This window comes from Palaemon carinicauda, chromosome 27, assembly GCF_036898095.1.
Source record: "Palaemon carinicauda isolate YSFRI2023 chromosome 27, ASM3689809v2, whole genome shotgun sequence".
Taxonomy (NCBI): domain Eukaryota; kingdom Metazoa; phylum Arthropoda; class Malacostraca; order Decapoda; family Palaemonidae; genus Palaemon; species Palaemon carinicauda.
In genome coordinates, this window is record NC_090751.1 from 17,707,420 (window position 1) to 17,727,360 (window position 19,941).

A 19,941-nucleotide genomic window follows, 5' to 3' on the forward strand; every position below is an offset into this window, starting at 1 on the left:
AGGTTTCTTTGGAAGGACATCCTGGTGATTTATGTTCGTGTGATATTTTTCTCACTGGATATTCAGTATACCTAGGTAATGATTTGCAACTACTGATAACCTATCACCATTATATTTCATTAATTATCTCTACAAATTTTGAGCACAGGTGCACCAGGACCCCGTGGTTTTCCTGGAAAACCTGGAGAAAGAGAAGAAACAGGGGGACAACAGGCAGTTGTGCCAGGAGCTATCACCTTCCCTGATAAGGCTTCTATGATCAAGGTACTGTAATAATTCTCAGAGTATTAAGTCATGACTTCTTTCATTTTTGTGATAATTTCTATAATGTCAGTATTGATGATGGACAGGATTTTTAATAATGCTTCATTTCAAACCAATAATTTAACCTTTTGCATTTTATAATTTATATGCCATTGTTATGTATAATATTTAATTTCCCAAATGAGGTTGAGTTAAAATAGCTTTTTTTTCTAAAGATATCCAAGGTTTTATTATTATTGTAATCAGCCATTGCAAAATTTTAAAAGGCTTTATAATTTCCTGGTCACTGTGCCTCATCAAAATAAAGCCATACACAGTTATGATGCCCAAGCAGCAACAGTTAAAAGTTAACAAAGGTTATTTTCTGAAAACTTACACTATTTAAAGTATCAGTGCTGCTGCAAGGTTTGGGTACAGTATGTAGTTCTGGGAAAATTATTTTCAAACATTTTAAAATACCTAAACACTTTTTATATTGCCTATATTCTATTCATCTATTTAATGGAAAGTGTTACTCATCTATCTCTTAAAGTAGCTATTTTCTATCAAGTAGATAGTGTAAGTTTTATTTAAATTACTTATTTTTATTATGAAATATAGAATTTTTATATTAAAATTAATTATTTCTAAACAAACAAAATTCAAATGGCTTTATCCTCAAAAGCTTTGCTTGTGTCTACATCTATCCTTAAGAAACTTCTTATTTTTCTATATCCCAAATGCATGCCCCTAGTATACTATTGCCTTATACAGTTGATAGAATTGTCAGACAGCAAGCTTTGTTCATCCTTCAGTATATGAAGTTGGAGCAAATTTAACCACTTCTTGACCTCGCTTAACTAGTGGGGAGATGGTGGAGATTTAAGAACCTCAGGCGAGTACACTATATACAGTAGGAGTAATCAGATTTATTATTGAAATTTCATTTAAAAGTTTAAGGTTTAAAGGCTGTTCATGAATGGGGTAGGCAAGGGACAGTGACATTGCCCTATCAAGTAGGACAATGTCCTAGAGACTGAGTATATATACATATGATCAGTGCCCAAGGCCCCCCCCCTCCAACCAAGCTAGGACCAAGGAGGGCCAGGCAATGGCTGCTGATGACTTGGCAGATAGACCTATAGGCTCCCCTAAATGCCTCATCCTTAGTTCACAAGGATGGTGAGGTTGCAACGACCAAAAAAACTAATGAGTGAGTGGGACTCGAATCCCGGTCTGGCAAACACCAGCATGGATATTACCAACAGGCCATCACAACCACAATTATAAAAGTTACCTGAGGTTCATATGGCTGCATCCAACACTTCATAGAAGGTCAGAAAGTGAGGGGAAAAGGAAAATCAAATCAAAATCATTTTCAACATCCTAAAAAATCTCACAATGATGGTTGAGATGCAGCTAGCAATCTCACTCTCAACCAACCCAAAGAAGCTAATATAAGAACCGACCATCTCTTCATCTGCACGAAACTCTTTGACTAGCAGGAAGTACGGAATCCTCTTTTCAGATGGAAAATTCTGAAAAGGAACTGAGGCTATGATCATTCCCAAATTTAGAATCTTCTGTGTCAGTAAAGGAACTTCTTCAGATTGACCAGGACTTTTACATACCACAACAAATTGAGTACCCAAACCTAATGAAGGACTATTTCTCCTATTGATGAGTTCAAGATCAGCTTGTTGTCTAGCTATAAAAGTATTCTTATGCCCAGAAGATGTAGTCTCTTTGAAATTTAAGCCATAACTTTTGTGAAGACTTGAGGAGCCATTAAGTGCAGAACACAGTCATCCAAATTCTCATACACTCATTCCATCCATACCCCAGAGGAAACACCTTGACTGAGGATTTATTAGAATGTGGAAATAGGCATTTTAAGTATCAAAAACATCTAATCTCCTTCCCTTACGCCCCCCTGGACTGTGGTAGTCTCCATTGAAAACTTGGTGGGAATTGTAAACCTGTTTATAATTGATACATCTACCACTGGTCTCAAACCCCCGGAAGCCTTGGGTACCAAAAGCAACCTGTTTTAAAACCATGGGGTATTAGAAACTTCCTCTATCACTTGGTTCTCCAGAGGCTTTGAAATTTCTAACTTGATATGATGGGATTCGACCGCTCTTTGAAGTAACTGAGTAATGAAAGGGAACCATGAATTGTTATACATTCGTTCCGCCTAAACCCTGGAGAAGACATCTTGACTGACGATTCATTAGAATGTGTAAATAGGCATTTTAAGTATCGGAAACATCTAATCTCCTTCCCTTACACTTCCAGGACTGGTCGTCTCCATTGAAAACTTGGTGAGAATTGTAAACCTGTTTATGATTGATACATCTACCACTGGTCTCAAACCCCCTGAAGCCTTGGGTACAAAAAGCAACCGGTTTTAAAACCATGTGGTATTGGCGACTTCCTCTATCACTTGGTTCTCCGAGGCTTTGAAATTTAACTTCATAAGATGGGATTTGACCAGGTCTTTGAGATAACTGGGTAATGAAAGGGGAACTGATAAAGGAGGGTTAGGGAAATGTGGAATCTGATAACCCTCTCTCACACAGCTACAGAAGGATTTCTCAAGCACAATAAAAATGGGTCAGCCTTCCCCCTACCAAGTTACCCTGGTAGAGACCAGCATTGTGCTTTCAGAGAATAGTGAGGAGTGTTGGTGAAACTTCTACTGGCCCTTCTGTCAGGAGGGTTAGGGAAACGTGGAATCTGATAACCCTCTCTCACACTGAGAGAATCCACAGCTACTGAAGGATTTCTCAAATACAATAAAAATGGGTCAGCCTTCCCCCTACCAAGTTACCCTGGTAGGGACCATCATTGTGCTTTCATAGAATAGTGAGGAGTGTTGGTGAAACTTCTACTGGCAGAGAATTGACCACAGGTCTCCAGAATTCTAACTCCGGGCGCGAGTATCTTTAATGTAACTTTTAAGGATATCGCATAATATCAGGGTACGTATTTCTTGATACGACACATAGCAATCTTCACCCCGAATAGAGTTTTCGCCTTGAGGGGGAAGAGTGGCGAGTTTGAAGGGGAGCCGCTATCAAGGTTACCCGGTGGATCACCTCCCCGTACTACTATGGTGTAACTATTCCTTTAATGGTAGACATTTAAGAACTGTGTTTCTCCCACTTGCTCTCGGTGTTGTTACCGTTTTTAAGGAATATTACTATGCAATCTCTAGCATCTTCAACCTCTGGAAAGTTGAGTATTTAATCTTTCCTGTGTATAATTTTTGGTTCCCTTCTCACATTCAAATTAACATAATTTAGGTGTGTTAAGCGGAACACTGCCATCCCCGGAGGCGGCCATTTTAGACCGCTGTTGTACGCTTAAATGCTTTATTTAGATAGTAGGGAGACGTTCCCGGTAATTAGCTATAAAAAAAGTTCTAGCTATTTAGGCAAAATTATACTAGTGAAGATAAGCTTTACACATGTAATATTTCCTCTTCCTATTAAACGTTTCTAACGATAGGGCCTCGGTGGTATTAGCGTAGCCGAGATCCCGACTCGGGTTAGGTTAACCTAACTCGTTTTAGTAAACTTTAGTAATGTTATCCCCGGTTTAACCTCTTGTATCATTTTATTAATTCAGTCGGAGATAAATATCTCCTAGAATTATTAGTATAATTCGATACGCTTCTCTTTTAGAGAAATGAGGATAAACCCTTCCTTCCTGTACTTCCTTTTCCTAATAACGTTTCTATCGTTGACGATAGGGCCTATCGGTGGTAATAGTGTAGCCGAGATGATCCCGACTCAGGTTAGGTTAACCTAACTCGTTTTAGTTTACTTTAGTAACGTTATTCCCTGTTTAACCTCTTTTATTGTTTTATTAATTCAGTTGAAGATAAATATCTCTTAGAATTATTATTATAATTCGATACACTTCTCTTTTAGGGAAATGAGGTTAAACCCTTCCTTCCCCCTGAGTGCCGCCAGCCCCGGCGACAACCCTATCTTCCGTCATCGCCATCGAGTAGTGTACTCCGGCTTGACTTGGATAGTGTTTTTCTGTCGATCTTCTTTGCTGGCGAGTATCCTGGCTTTGAAATACAACAGAAACTCAGGGTATTCTGTCTTGTTGCCGACAACGCTATCGATAGGGAATAATCATTCCCCTGCCGGTTACATTGTTGCCGGCATAGGAAATTCGGCTTCCTTCCTTCCCCCTGAGTGCCGCCAATCCTGGCGACAACCCTATCTTTTGTCATCGCCATCAAGTAGTGTACTCCGGCTTGACTTGGATAGTGTTTTCTGTCGATCTTCTTGGCTGGCGAGTATCCTGGCTTTGGAATACGACAATAACTCTGGGTATTCTGCCGGCAACGGTACCAATAGGGGAATAGTCATTCTCCTGCCGGCATAGGAAGTTCGGCTTCCCTAGTCCACAACCGAAAGTGGGTGGTGTAATTGGTGTCATCTTTCTCCTTTGTAGACTAGAAGACATGTCTTATATCCAGCAATGTCTCAGGCCAGGGAATCGTTATTCCTCTGCCGCCCAAGACGGCGCTGGTATAGGAAACCATGTTTCCTTGACTTACAGCCGAAAGTAGGAGGCATGCCTGCCGCCACCTTTCTCTGTAAAAATATAAGACCCTTCCCCCGTCACGATTCCTGTGGCCGGTATTCTACCATCGCCCCGCTTTGCCGGGCTGACTGAGTTGCCAGCCGGGCTCCTACAAAGGCGGTTAGGCTGCCGCTTCTACCTTCCCCCTAACAGAAGCAAGGCTTCGGGAAAGGTTTTGCTCCCCTTCCATTTGAATCCTCATTCTGGAAAGAAGGCAGTAGTCCCTACAACCCTAATTATTGTACTAAACTATAATAATACGGTAGTCCTTCTCTCCATTCTTTCTCTCTCTCTCTGTCGGCTAGTGCCGCCAGGTACTAGCCTAGCCCGGTGGGGAGTTAGTGTTAGTATACACTGACTTCAGCTCTAAGTACTAGAGCTATTCCACCCTATATTTCCTTAATAAGGAAATTTATTGAGGTAGGTCACAGCAATTGCCTGGACAGGAAACACAGATATGTCTTTCCTATTTCCTTTCTAGCTTACTATCTTAAGCTATAATTATAATTGTAATGATTACTATTTAATACATGTGAATATATTCATCAGTATGATAAATTACCCCACACTCATTTCACTCTTTCCTTCCTTACAGGAGGGCAAGGTGAAGTGTGCAATCCTGTTCTGCAACCACAAAAGTAGGGCCTTTTGTGGCCACAAGATGTGCAGGTCTCATGCCCCCGCTGCATTGTATTTGGATCCCTGAGGTACTGGAACCTGCATTTTTAGCATATATTATATCAATAATATAAACAACCTAGTACTCATTCACCCTTTTCCCCCTTACAGGAGGAGTCGATGGCAAAGTGTACAGTGGTGTTCTGCAACCACAAGAGTAAGAACTTTTGTGGGCATACGACGTACAGGTCTTATGCCCCTGCCGCATCGTATCTGGATCCCTGAGGTTTTGGGACCCGAAAGGTCACTCCAATCGCTTGACCTTGCTGACCGGCGGCTTTGTAAAAGACATCCCTGACACCACAGAGTCAAGGGATACAGCAAGGGAAACCCAACAAAGGTGAGTATGAGGCTTCCAGAAGAACTTTCAGGGACCTTAACTACCTAACAAATCTTTGAAGCGCCTACTGTTCTGTAAGACTCAATCGAATACGTTTGTGCCTAAGGCACAGGTCCAGCCTCCCTCTATCCAATGGATGGTGGACACGGATATCTACAGGCACTGCAAGGCTTGGACATCCACCAAGATCGGTTGTCAGAGGCGTCCATTGACACCAGACAGGACCTACTGCAAGAAGGCCATGGAGGAAGAGGGATCCGTTTCGACGATGACTGAGGTACCTCAGCTCACTGTGCCGGCATATCTTATGTCCTCAACCTCTTCAGCCCCAACTCCCCAACTGGCTAGACAGGTCGGATGGAGCGAAACGCTCCTAGAGCCGATCCAGCAGACGCTGACACTGTTCCGGAAGGAACGAGAGGAGAATAAACAAGATCTCAAAGAGATGATGAAGAGAGAGGTACTGGGAAGGAAATGCCCTGGTGCTTCCAGGGACTCCACTAAGCCCCTTTTATCTGACCTCCCTCACTGCTCCGAACCAACCCCTGGAGGTAGATGAAACATATACCCATGTTGAATGGGAAGCTTTATCTCTCCTAGAAGTTGGGGTCCAATCCCCTTGAAGAGCTTCAATTCTGGCCCAGCTTTCAGCGTACCCAGATTGCTATCTGAGACTGCGAGATGAACCCACATCCCGCGAGGAGACTATACCGAAGGAAGTCATTGTCCTCGAACATGACAAGGCTCAAGCCATCCTTACCAAGACCTGGAAAGGGGTCGGATATACTAACTCCAAAGTCTCAGCATTGAGAAAGAAGCATCCAACCTTCATTGCTCCTTCCTCCTAAACCTTCCCCTTTTTGGGGAAAGCCCTAGACTGTGTCATGAGAGCAGTCAAAGAGGGAAAACCCTACCCAATCCTAGAGAAATACAAACCTTCCAAAGTTGCCAAACCATCCTTTGAGAAGTGAACACGAGATGAAAGATAGTCTTATCGCCTCCTTGTCTCATCAGAACTGCTTAGAAATGTGTGCAGGACTTTAATAACGCCCCAGAAAACTGATTTCATCATGTATCTTGGGCCTAGACCCTTTCCCGCAGGAAGTGGTCCAAGAAGTCATTACCAAACCCACCACGGAGAGTAGGAACTGGCTCCGAAAGTGAGGCAGGTCCTCAAAGAGGAAATCATCATTAGAACTGCACAATTTCCGAACGTGACCATGGCCACGGTGCCTCAAATGATAGTCCAGCTGTAAACCACCCTCCAGATGGTCTCTCATCAGCTGGTAACCAGGTACCTGTATTTAAACCAGGCTCTGAAAGGCACTCGACCACTTTTCGGCCCAAGGGTCCCAAAAGAGGATCCTCCGGAAATCCCCTAAGGGTGGAGGAGGACGTGGTCACGGAAACATATCCTCAAGAACCTCTGAACAATGAGAGGTTCCAGGTAGGAAGTAGACTTTTCCACTTTCGGGATCATTGGACCTTTGATCCCTGGGTCCACAGCCAAATTACGAATGGACTTGGTTGGAAATGGTACAAAAATCTACCTTTCCAAATTCTTCCAACACTTTCCCCTTATTGGAAGAACATACCTCAAAACTCTTGAACAAGAAGGTAATGAGGCAAGCGAAGTCCATATAAATTCAGGAAGGCTTGTTTTGCTTTCCCAAGAAAGACTTGGACAAACCCAGAGTCATTCTAGACTTCTCTTCACTCAACAAGTTCTGGATGCTTACAGTGCAACACATAAGGACCCTTCTACCAAAAAAGGGGCATATACAGTCGCAATAGACCTGGCAGTTGCTTACTGGCACCTACCAGTCAGTTGCCCCTCTCCTCTTACCTAGGATTCAGGCTACAGAAGACAAAATTTGTCTTCGCAGCCATGCCCTTTAGACTGAACGTAGCCCCAAAGGTATTCGCAAAGCTAACGGACACGATGGTCCAGCACTTATGCTCCGAAGGAGTACAGGTAGTAGCATAACTGGTAGATTGGTGGGTGCGGGCAGCATCCAAGGCTACTTGTCTGCAAGCGGCCAGAAAGGTGATCCAGTTCCTGGAACACCTGTGTCTCAAGATCAATCGCTAGAAGTCTCACCTTTCTCCAGCTCACAAGTTTTAATGGTTAAGAATCCATGGGAACTTACAGTCACACCACCTCTCCATTCTATTAAAGAAGAGGAGAGAAATAGCGGCATCTGTCTAAGAGACTAATCCAACCCAAGAGTATATCAAAATGCCAACAGGAAAGAGCACTGGGCTCTCTCCGTTTCGCAGTAGTGACAGACCCGATGCTAGAAGCACAGCCAAAGGATGCGCCAGGAGTCTGGAGAAGATACGCATCAAACCCTCGAAGAGATCAACAATGTTGACACCGACCTGCGCACGCCATTAAGGCCGTGGTCAACGAATAAGAGCCTAGCACAGACAATTTACTTGCAACCACCACACATATCAGTGGTGATGCGCATCAACATCTTGGAGGCTATGACAGTCCTCCTGACATTGAGGAGATTATCCCCCCGCAGAACAGTCCATGTCAGATTGGCTCTCAACAACGAGGTGATAGTAATATGTCTAATCGACAAGGCTCGAGTTCACCTTACATCAACCACGTGATGTTAGCATCTTCCGCTTGGCAAGGAAGAGAAGATGGCACTTATCAAGCCGTTCACCTTCAAAGGTTCCGCGATGTGACGGCGGATGCTCTATCCAGGCGAAAGCCGATAGAGACAGAATGGTCCCTAGACGCAGACTCATTCTCCTTTATTTTCGATAAAGTCCTGGAACTGCAGATCAACCTCTTCACAACGAGTGACAACAAGATACTACCTTGTCATGTAGCCCCTTACTAGAACCTTAAACGGAAGCAACAGACTTCATGTCTCTCGCCTGGAATGAATGGAATCGAATTTATTTATTTCCACCAACCAATTTCCTGCTAAAGTTCCTCTGCCAGACCCAGTTTTATCCATACTGGTGCAGAAGTCGGCTGTTACATTTCATCCTCGAGAACCAACAACCTGCATCTCATGATGTTTTCGCCTTAACAGCGAACAAAGGTTGGGATCTCGAAGAATGTGGCTGACTTCATTCTAGAGTACAAGTCAAGTCCAACCAGGAGACAATGTGGATTGTCTTGAAAGAAAAGGGTAACCCTCATGAAAACAAGGGGACCAACAGAAATTTCAACAGGTTTCTGTCTCCCTTTCTGCTTTTACCTACTTGGACGAGGCTTGACTTCCACTACGATAACCACGTGTAAGTCGGCCCTGACTAGACCTCTTCTATACGCCTTTTGAGATGAACCTCAGAAGCGAACCCCTTTTAAGGTACCAAAGCATGCACTAGACCCAAGCTGACAACCCCTCCAAAGCCCATTACATGGGTGTTGGTCAAGTCTTGCACTATGCTTCGAACCTGAACAATGAGGATTATACTCTAGAAGAGCTAACAAGGAAACTCCATTTTCTGTTCACAATAGCCTCAGGGGCTTTAGTTTGTGAAATATTGGCCTATCAGGGATGCAGGCCATATTTAGTTCACAGAAGAGGGAAAACTTAATCCTTTTCCCTATCCTACTTTCTCGCCAAAAACGAGCTGCCCACCAGAAGGTGGGGTCCTTGGAGAATCTGCCCACTGAAGAAAGATGTCTCCGTATGCCCATTAGGGTGTCTTAAGGTCTATCTTCATAGAACTTCAGACTTCCAGGAAGGACAGCTCTTTCGAGGCGAAACCTCAGGATTAAAAATCTATCCCTAAATTAACTGAGAGCAATGCTCACCTACTTATTCGCAGAACAGATCCTGACAGCTCACCCGCAGTTTATGATCCTAAGAAAATTGCTTCTTCACGGAACTTCTTCCAACACTATACGAAGCAAGTACATAAATATTACATGTTGTGGTGGCGGCGGGTAGTTTTAGAAGCCCGTTGTCTAAGCCTGCGAAAAACAGTGTACTGCTTTGGGACTTTCCAGTGCATCGGGTGCATGGGTACATTTACCCTCAAGTGCATATCTCAATGATGATTAACACACTGTTCCATATAGGTGCTTATCTGCCCGATAACACCAGTGCCAAGTGAATGTTGCGTCACGGTGTTCAGGCATTTCCAAAATCTGTACAAATCAGTCAGATTTGGTTTCACAGCTCCATTGAGTGGCATCATTACGATGAAATTACATCTTTTCCCAATAGGATAAAATATAGACCCTGATGTGTTGTCAATGCTGGATCAGATTCATACCTGATTGTAACAATTGATAATCTAGTTACAAGGTAAAATACTGAACGTATTTGCGTCTTTTTGCTGCTATCTCAGTTACAGACGAATAAAGTAAACTAGAGTTTTTGATTAAAATCCTGGAAGGGCCCAACTTGAAATCAGAAAACAGATTTCCAAGGGATAAAAGGTAATCTCTGAGATTTACCATCCGTCCCTATGGAGATATAAACTTTGAATCCTTATATTCCAAGTTGACACTTTCCCTGCAGGGGGCAGAAATCCCTAAGCTAGTTCTAAGCTTAGTGAATATCACAATTAATGGTAATGTCATATATATAGGTCTAGGAGACCATATAAGGAACTCATTCAAAGTAAAGGCACTTATACAAATCCACAGATATAGTGCTTTCAATTAATTCTCTGGAATACTTCCATCAGGACGACATGGCTGATCCCAAAAAATGGATTTTGAGCAAAGAAAAAATCTATATTTGGGTGATATCGCCATGTCATCCTGATGGACCCTCCCTTCCTTCGAAAAGGAGTATACAACTATGTAACGAAAGACCCTACCCGAAACTACTCTATCTGCAGCTATCCATACTTAAATGCAACAAGGAATAGTTATGCCATAGTAGTACGGGGAGGGGATCCACCGGGTAACCATGATAACAGCTCCCCTTCAAACTCGCCACTCTTCCCCCTCAAGGCAAAAACTCTATTCAGGGTGAAGATTACTATGTGTCGTATCAAGAAATATATCCTCTGATATTATGCGATATCCTTAAAAGTTATATTAAGGATACTCGTGCCAGGAGTTAGAATTCTGGAGACCTGTAGTCAATTCTCTGGGAGTATCACTGCAGCCAAATATCCCTTAGAAAGCTACCTACAGGAGCCTTCCATCAGGACGACATGGCGATATCACCCAAAGATGACAAATTCGTAAATAATTTGTATTTTTCCTAACTATACAAACCTTAGCTATTTAAAGTTGGTAATTACTTTCGGCGTAGCTGAAAGGACGAGCCATAAAAATTTAACAAGGGATTATTACCCCACCGCTAGTTAGCGGGGGGGTAGCTACCTTCCCCCCTCACACACCTGTGTTGTAGCTCCACTTTGCTTAGAGGTAGGACTTCATGGGGGACAGGGCTGGTGGGCAAGTTTGATTAAATAGCTGAGGTTTGAATAGTTAGGAAAAATACAAATTATCTATGAATTTGTCATTTGTTCCATAACTGGAATACAAACCACGCTATTTAAAGTGGGTGACTTAACCCTTAGGAAAGGTGGAACAAGTCCCAGCCATACTGGCTTTTGGCTTTGCCCGGGGACTCATAATCTGAGTGTGTCAGCACTCAACAATAAAGAGTCCCTGCACCTTGCTCGCACCTTGCTATGCAAGAGCTGCGGCCTACGTAAGCTGTGTGTGAAGGAAAAAAAAAGTGATTCGTCCTAGGAAGTTGACCTGAAGTTCTTTAGATTGAAACTTAGGGCTAGGACTCTCCCAATACCACCTCGTCAGGGTATGGGGACGCGACAGTATTAACTTAATACTAGGAACACAAGGGAACATGGTTTACCTGCAGTAGTTTGAGGTCAGCTGTGCAGAGAACCCAGGATGCTGCTTTCCCCAAGAGAGGGGAGGATGAAGAAAAGAATAAGGGCCAGGCATACCTTTTCATTCATGCAGACTAAAACCGGGTAACAATGCCCTCAACCCTCTGCTACTTGTCCATTTAAGGAGCCTGAGGTTTAAAACAGCTGTTGTGCAGCCACCACAGGGCCAATAGAGAACGTATCGAGTCTCCTGTGGGTCACGTCCTGCAGGTAGTGGGCTGTAAAGGTCGTTTGACGCTTCCACACCCCTGCTTGCAGAACCTGCGTCACTGAGTTTTTCTTGAAGGCCAGGGAGGTAGCTACTCCCGACATCATGAGCTCTAGGACGACGTGACGGAGGAGGGTCAGGATTCAGGGACAGATGGATCGCCTTTCGAATCCATGCTGAGATGGTGTTCTTGGTAACCCTCCTTTTCGATCTCCAAGTGCTGACAAACAAAGCCCGTACTTGGGGACAAACTGCAGCTGTTCTCTTCAGGTATAGCCTCAGACTCCTTACTGGGCACAGTAGGAGATGGTCTGGGTCATCTGTTACGGAACGAAGACTCAAAATCCGGAAGGAGTCGAAGCAAGGGTCCGGCACTCCCGGATTCCGAGTGTTAGCAATAAACTCAGGGACGAAGCTGAACGTTACCTCCCCCCATCCCCTTGAATGGGCAATGTCATATGAGAGACCATGAAGTTCGCTAACTCGCTTGGCTGACGCCAAAGTTAGTAGGAACACCATCTTCCAAGTCAGGTGGCGATCTGAAGCCTGGCGTAATGGTTCAGAGGGAGGTCTCTTGAGAGACTTGAACCACATTCCATGGAGGAGGTCTCACTTCCGACTGAGGGCAGGTAAGTTCATAATTACGTATGAGTAGGGAAAGTTCTAGCGAAGAAGAAATGTCCACTCCTTTGAGCCTGAAGGCTAGACTTAAGGCTGAGCGATAGCCTTTCACTGCCGAGACTGAAAGGCGCATTTCTTCTCGCAAATACACGAAGAACTCCACTATTGCTGGAATAGTGGCATCGAATGGAGAGATACTCCTTCCACGACACCAACCACAGAAAACTCTCCACTTCGCCTGGTAGACTCCTGCGGATGACTTTCGCAGGTGTCCAGACATCCTTTCCGCAACTTGTTGCGAAAATCCTCTCTGCGAGGAGATGCTGGATAGTCTCCAGGCGTGAAGCCAAAGCGAAGCTATGGCTTTGTGAAAGATGTTGGTGTGTGGTTGTTTGAATAGCTCGTGTCGTGGAGGGAGTTCTCTCAGAGGCTCCACAAGGAGTTGTAGAAGGTCCGGGAACTATTCCGCGTGATGCCACAGCGGAGCTAGGAGAGTCATCGAGAGGTTGACCGATAGTCTGGTATTGTTGAGTACCCTCCTCATCAGACAGAACGGGGGAAAGGCGTATACGTCGATGTTGTCCCACCGTTGTTGGAAAGCATCTTGCCAGAGAGCCTTGGGGTCCGGGACTGGGGAACAGTACAGCGGCAATTCGAAGTTCAATGGTGTCGCAAACAGATCCACAATCGGGGAACCCCACAAAGTCAGGACTTTGTTGGCTACTTGACGATCCAAAGACCACTCGGTACTCACTATCCGAGACGCTCTGCTCTGACTGTCGGCGAGCACATTCCTTTTGTCCGGAATGAAGCGAGCAAAAAGTGGAATCGAGTAGACTTCGGTCCATCTCAGTAACTCTACTGCAAGATGGGATAGCTGTTCTGAAAAGGTACCTCCCTGCTTGTTGATGTAAGCCAGTACTGTGGTGTTGTCGCTCATCACCACCACAGAGTGACCTGCCAGGTGCTGTTGGAACTGTTGAAGGGCCAGAAAAACGGCCTTCATTTCTAGCAGATTTATATGGAGGCACTTTTCTGATTCTGACCAGAGGCCTGAGGTCCTGTGGTTCAGAACGTGGGCCCCCACCCTTTCTTTGAGGCGTCCGAAAATAGCATCAAATCCTGGGGGGAGGATGAGAAGATCCACTCCCTTTCGTAGGTTCTCGTCTGCCACCCACCACTGAAGGTCCGTCTGTTCCGCGAGACCCAAAGGGATCAAGGCGTCCGGGGAATCATGTCCTTGACTCCACCGGGACTTGAGTCGCCATTGCAGGGATCTCATTCTGAGGTGACTGTTGGGAACTAGACGGACCAAGGATGAGAGATGGCCGAGGAGACGTAACCACGATTGGGCTGAGAGTTCGTCTCGTCTGAGGAAAGGACTTGCGACCTTCCTCAGCCTTGCTATCCTGTCGTCTGATGGGAAGGCTCTGTGGAGATTGTTGTCCAATATCATGCATAGATATAACAGTCTTTGGGAAGGAAGCAGGGAAGACTTCTCGAGATTTACCATGATCCCTAGATCTTGGCAAATTCCCAGAAGTTTGTCTCGGTGTCGAAGAAGGGTTGATTCCGAGTCTGCTAAGATCAGCCAGTCGTCCAGATAACGGGGGAGACGGATGCCGATCTTGTGTGCCCACGAAGATATCAGGGTGAACACACTGGTGAAAACCTGAGGTGCTGTGGAGAGACCGAAGCACAGCACCTTGAACTGGTAGATCTTGTTGTCTAGGCTGAATCTTAGGTACTTCCTTGAAGACGGAGGGATTGGGATCTGGAAGTACGCGTCCTTCAGATCCAGTATGCACATGAAGTCTCGCGATCTCACTGCGAGTCTGACCCTGTCTGCCATCTCCATGCTGAACGGGGTCTGCTCGACAAACCTGTTCAGAGCTGAGAGGTCGATGACTGGTCTCCAGCCTCCAGACGTCTTCTTTACAAGAAAGAGTCGACTGTAGAAGCCTGGGGACCCGTCGACAGCCTCTTAGAGAGCGTCCTTCTTCAACATGGTCTTGACTTCTGCCCAAAGGGCTTGCCCTCTTGCCGATCCCATGGCAAGAGAGCTCAACGACACTGGATTCGCTGTCAGGGGAGGAAGAGATGTTATGAACGGGACGCGATATTGTCCAGGAATCAACCCCAAGTTGCTGCCACCTGTTCGCGCAACTTTGGAGGCATTCCCCCACTGGTGGACATGCAGGGGGACTGCCAATCCTAGCGTTTGCAGCCTCAGCCAATCCCCCTAGGATTCTTGCCTCCCCTGGAGGACTTCTTGCCTCTCCTTTCCTTGATGGGAAAGGGCTGTTTGGACACCCACTGCCTTTACTGCTATTGCCAGCTTTGTCATCTTTGCAAGGCGAGGTTGTTGAGGTGCTGGAGGCTTATAGGGCTTTGATGTTAAAACCCTCTGGAGGAGGGTGTCCTGGTTGGACTTCCTCCACCTCTCAGCCGCCTGCTCTACATCTCTCGGCTCAAACAGACTACTCCCCAAAAGGGAGGAAAGTCTGAGCTTAATGACCTCGGTGTTGGGGACCTTCGAGTTGAATCTTTCAGACACCGTATCACGGCGTTTCAGGATAGTGTTAGCCCACAAGTTCGAGACTTGGTGGACCAGAAACTCTATGGTAAGAGTGCCAGAAAGAAGGAAGGGAGGAAGGTCTCCAAGGCCTTCCTGGTACTCTCCTTAGACAAGTCTTCGGATCGTATCAGGATGCCAAGAGATCCCAGCCAGATATCCAGCCACGAAGTGGCCTGCATGGCACATTTTGCTACCTTCTCCTGGCAGAGAATCTCTGAGGCCGAGAACGACACTGGCCAGTTGGAGTCTCTCTCGAGAGGGACTCCCCTGAAGAGCTCTTCCACCAAGTGGTGGAGGGGAAGAGCTAAACAGGACTCCTCGATGATTTCAAAGTACCTCCTTTGATGGACACGAGGAGAGGGGAGGAGTTTGTTTCCAGCGCTGGAGGAGGCTAGCTCGGAGAGCTGGCTCTCGACCTTATCTCTGGCACTCTTGACTCCCTGGGACCAGGGCAAAGTTCCGCTGGTTTTAGGGGGCTTTTGAGTACCAAAGACTCAGTCTAGAACCGTGTCCTTGTCCTCTTGAGTAGGAATCTCTGGATCCGAAAATCCGTTAAGATTCCTCATCAGAGTCAAAACTTGCCAAAAGGCATGCTCTGACTCCTGCGGCTCTCCTCCTGATGGACTAGCAGCAAGGTCTTCAGTCCCCAAAGGCTCTTCTTGGGGGGACTCGTAGACGTTCTCCCCGGGCTTAGCTGGTTCTGGTCTGATCCTCGAAGAAGATTTTGGAACCGTCTTGGAGTCCTTCGACTCCCTCCTGGGAGGGATGCAGGATTCCAACAAAGATGGTGGGGGGCTCTTCTCCGCCTCCACCCGAGGAGACTTCTCGGCGCGAGGTGGGGTTTCTCCCATTAGTGCGATGGGAGAACACCTTACCTCACGAGAATCCCCTGAGGACAGAAAACCCTCGTCCACAGGGGATGGAGAGAAAGTCTGGGGAGGGGAGGGAGCCTTCCTCGACAGCTTCCGAGGAACCAGTTTCGCCCCTTGGAGAAGTAACCATGTCGTCCACTCCTCTCTTCCTCTTCAGGGGGGCTGAGGTAGCCGCTGATTTGAGGCCTAGTTCAGAGAAAGCGGGCTTGAAAGCCTGCGCAACCACTCTGATCAAGGGCCCAAACTAGGGCAGCCGACTGACAGCAGCGCTGTCAGAGACACCCTCTGGAGGGAAGGGGATCGTAAGATCCCTAGGAGTGGAAATTACAACTGGGTCTGCCTGAAAGGAAGAAGCTGTAGAAGAAAAGATCCTGGACCTGTCCGGAGATTTTCCTCCCTCCGTTGGGCGCGCTGTCCTGCACTTACGGGGGGGGGATGAAGATGACCTAACACGCCGTACTACCGGATCCTGTGTGGGGCACGCGCTGGGCATCGTACTGGGTATCGCACTCGCGCGATAGGCCATTGCCTAGCTCAGGAGGCAATTGCTTTTGTGCACCCATGGGCGAGCGATGGCGCGCAAGCGAGCGATGGCGCGCAGGCGAGGGGGCGCGTTGGCGCACAGGCGACCGTTGGCGCACAGGCGACCGTTGGCGCACAGGCGACCGTTGGCGCGTAGGAGAGTTCGCGCGTTGGCGCGTGGGCGAACGATGGCACGCAGGAGAAGGAGCTCTTAGGCGCGCAGGCGACAGGGCGCGTAGTTGTCAGGGCGCGTAGGTGACAGGGCGCGTTGGTGCGCGTTCTGGAGACCTCGGATGGAGTGCAGCCACAGGATGTATAAGGGCCTGTAAGGGCGAAGCCGTAGGGCACGTGCATGCAGGGGGAATATCCCTAGCGCGCGGGCACGCAGCAGGGCGCTCATCAGGAACAGAAATTCTGGCAGTGGGCGCGCGATGGAGACTGCGGGCGATGGCGCGTAGGCAAGGGATGTCGAGCAGGCGAGGTCTGATGGCGAGCAGGCGAGGTCTGATGCCAATTCGGCGATCGAGGAGGAGAGCGCTGACAAGCAGGAGAGGAAGAGGACTTCTCCTTGGAGCCCTGATCCGAAGATCGAGGGCGAGCAGACGAGCGATGACATGCAGGCAGGCGTTGGCAAGCAGGAGAGCGCTGGCGAGCAGGAGAGCGCTGGCGCGCAGGAGATCACTGACGAGCAGGAGACCAAGGGCGTCCATGGCGTGTATCAGGCCGAGGGCGCACAGAGGTTTGTTGGCAAGCAGGAGGTCGTGGGCACGTAGTCTCTGGAACTGCAGGGCGAACAGGAGATCGTGGGCGTGCAGGAGCTCATGGGCGTGCTGGAGAGCGCTGGCGAGATGAGACAGCAACCGGTGAGCGCTTGCGCGCAGGCAAACGTTGGCGCACAGGGGAAACCTGACGCTTAAAGGACTTCCACACAATGTGTGAAAGCCCCTTTTGCCCCAAAGGGACCGGTGCCCGTTTGAAAACAGGATGTGTGGGCGCCCACAGTGCGTCAGCAGCCAGGAGAGGTGAAGGCAGATCAGCAGGTGTAGGAGATCGCGAACGATCTGCGGAGTGGTCCAGGTCCAAGGAAGTAGCAGGAACGGTAGCTGAAGGACGAGGTTCCTCTGCGGGGGACTGCGAGGATGAAGATCCAAAGAGGCGCCTCCTAACACCCTTGTGAGGAGAAGGAAGACCTCGACGACGAAGAGGAAGGCGAGCCTTATGTCGGATGCGTCCTCTGGGAGCAGCAGGCAAACCATCGGCAGTCCCTCGAAGAGGAGTCTCTGTCAGTGAACTTCCCCAGGGGGGAGAATCACCCGCAGGAGAGACCGTTGGACTTAGTTTTTCCCTCGAAGGATGTTTGGAGGGGGGAGCTAAGCCTTCAGCTACAACAGGAGCAGGGGTTTGAACACTCTCATTGGAAGCGTCTGCTACAACAGCCTCGACAATAGACAGAGGGTCAACCTCGGCTACCGCTGGTGACTGTTTGACAGCTGCTCCCAACCTGATCATGTCAAACAGGGCTTCCTTGGAGGGCGAACCCTGAAGCCCCAAGGAAGCCCAAAGCTGCAAAAGATCATTATTAATTACATCAGGAGAAATAATTAAATCCTCCCCCGGGGAGGAGCAGCAGCTGCCTCGCTATGGGAGGCAACTCCCTCTCCGAAACCCCAAGATCGGTCAACAACAGTACGGCCTACGCTACCACTCGACAGCCTCTCACGAGAGGCCGACCGAGTGGGAGCTTCAGAGGAGGTTTGGGCTATGGAAGAAGAGTCCTTAGGATTTTCCTTCTTCAAAGAATCCTTTGAAGGAGAAATATCCTGTTTGGACTTCTTCCGGCGTCGAGAAAACCTCTCCCACTGGGAGGTAGGCCACTCCCTACATTCCATACAAACATTATCACTTTTACACTGCTGACCCCTACAATAAGGGCATAAGGTGTGAGGATCCGTCTCGATGGAAGACATGAAGGTCCCACAAGGGCGGTCAGGTAACCCAGGGCACTTCCGCATTGTAGAGGCCAACTTCACAACACTGAGAAAAAGAAAGAAAAAGCAATGATTAATGGCTGTCGTGTAGGCGAGGGTGACAGCGGACAGGTCCGTCCAGCACCCGAGCCGTAAGCAAAGTGGAGCTACAACACAGGTGTGTGAGGGGGGAGGGTAGCTAGCTACCCTCCCTAACCCCCCCCCCCCCCCCCCCCAACTAGCAGTTGGGTAATAACCCCTCGTTAAATTTTTATGGCTCTTCCTTACTCACTTTAAATAGCATGGTTTGTATTCCAGTTACGGAACAAATAGATTTTTCGCTTTGCTCAAAATCCGTTTTCTCTTCATGTCACAAGTTTGTTAATTATGCGACAAAAATGGAATCGGAATCTTTTTCCTCAAGCAATAAAAATAATTCTAGTGCAAAAAGGCATCAGTATATTTCAAGACCAGAAGACATCTGACTAAGCTAACTATAATTCTAAAAAAAATACTCGACCCCTCCATCGATCTGGAAAAGCAGAGCAATGAGCTTGCAATGACTACTGAAGGATGAACTATGTTTCTTGCCAGACAATACCATCCAGTGTATAAGGCAACAGTAACATTAGGGGGGTATAGCAATTGGGAGTGAAGGAAATCAGAGAAGTTTTCAAGAATAGATGTCAACGCAAGTAAGCTTTTGAGGGTAAAGCCATATGAACCTCATGTGAGTTTTATACAAATAGTGAAGATTGGTAATTTCTCTTAATGTTACAATAAGGGCAGGTAAAATAATTTCTCATTATCCTCCAAATAAAATTTTTGCTGTTGAAAAACTCTGATTCTACTAAGTTCAGTACCTTGACAATCTTGGTCAGGTAAATAATATTTGACATGAATAAAAAAGTTCAGCTCTTAAAGTGGTATTACATTAAAGAAAAAGTTTGTTACTCAGAAAAAAAATATAATTATGTTGATCAAATTTCAGTTTGTTACCCCGTGCAGGAAAATTATAGAAATACATAATAGAATCTGGAATCTATAAAAATTCACAACAGATAATGGACACCTTAATTTTTGGGTGTTCAAATTTTGCCATGTATCCTCAGGTGCACTGCATCTTACTAATGGCAACTAAAGACAAATAATGAAGAAAACTTTAATCTTTAATTTCTTCTTTTAACTTTTCTGTGTAGCTTGTAATTTTATGGCACAAATGCTTCAATGGAATTTTATTTTCTGCAGATGACTGAAATGTCACCAGTTGGCACTTTAGCTTTCATTTTGAATGAAGAAAGTCTGCTTGTTCGTATATCTGCTGGGTGGCAGTATGTCAGTGTAAGTACAATCTTCATGACCATTTAGTCCAATTTACTTTCTTTTTTTAGTACACTGTACTGTAGTATGTTTTAATGCTGAGAAAAATGCAGCATGAATCAAATACCTTT

At 46.6% G+C, this 19,941-nt stretch overlaps 1 protein-coding gene and 1 long non-coding RNA gene across 3 annotated transcripts in view; one reads left to right on the forward strand and one right to left on the reverse strand.

Moving 5' to 3' along the window:
• Nucleotides 1–19,941, forward strand: part of LOC137620578 (collagen alpha-1(XVIII) chain-like) — a 467,446-nt gene that overhangs the window by 394,474 nt on the left and 53,031 nt on the right. The window contains exons 24-25 of the mRNA XM_068350835.1: nt 149–264; nt 19,739–19,831. Of these exons, the coding sequence (XP_068206936.1) occupies nt 149–264; nt 19,739–19,831 (209 nt within the window). The remainder of the gene's footprint in view (nt 1–148; nt 265–19,738; nt 19,832–19,941) is intronic.
• LOC137620581 (uncharacterized) overlaps nt 1–19,941 on the reverse strand; it is a 252,514-nt gene that overhangs the window by 11,450 nt on the left and 221,123 nt on the right. The gene's annotated exons all lie outside the window — the stretch shown is intronic.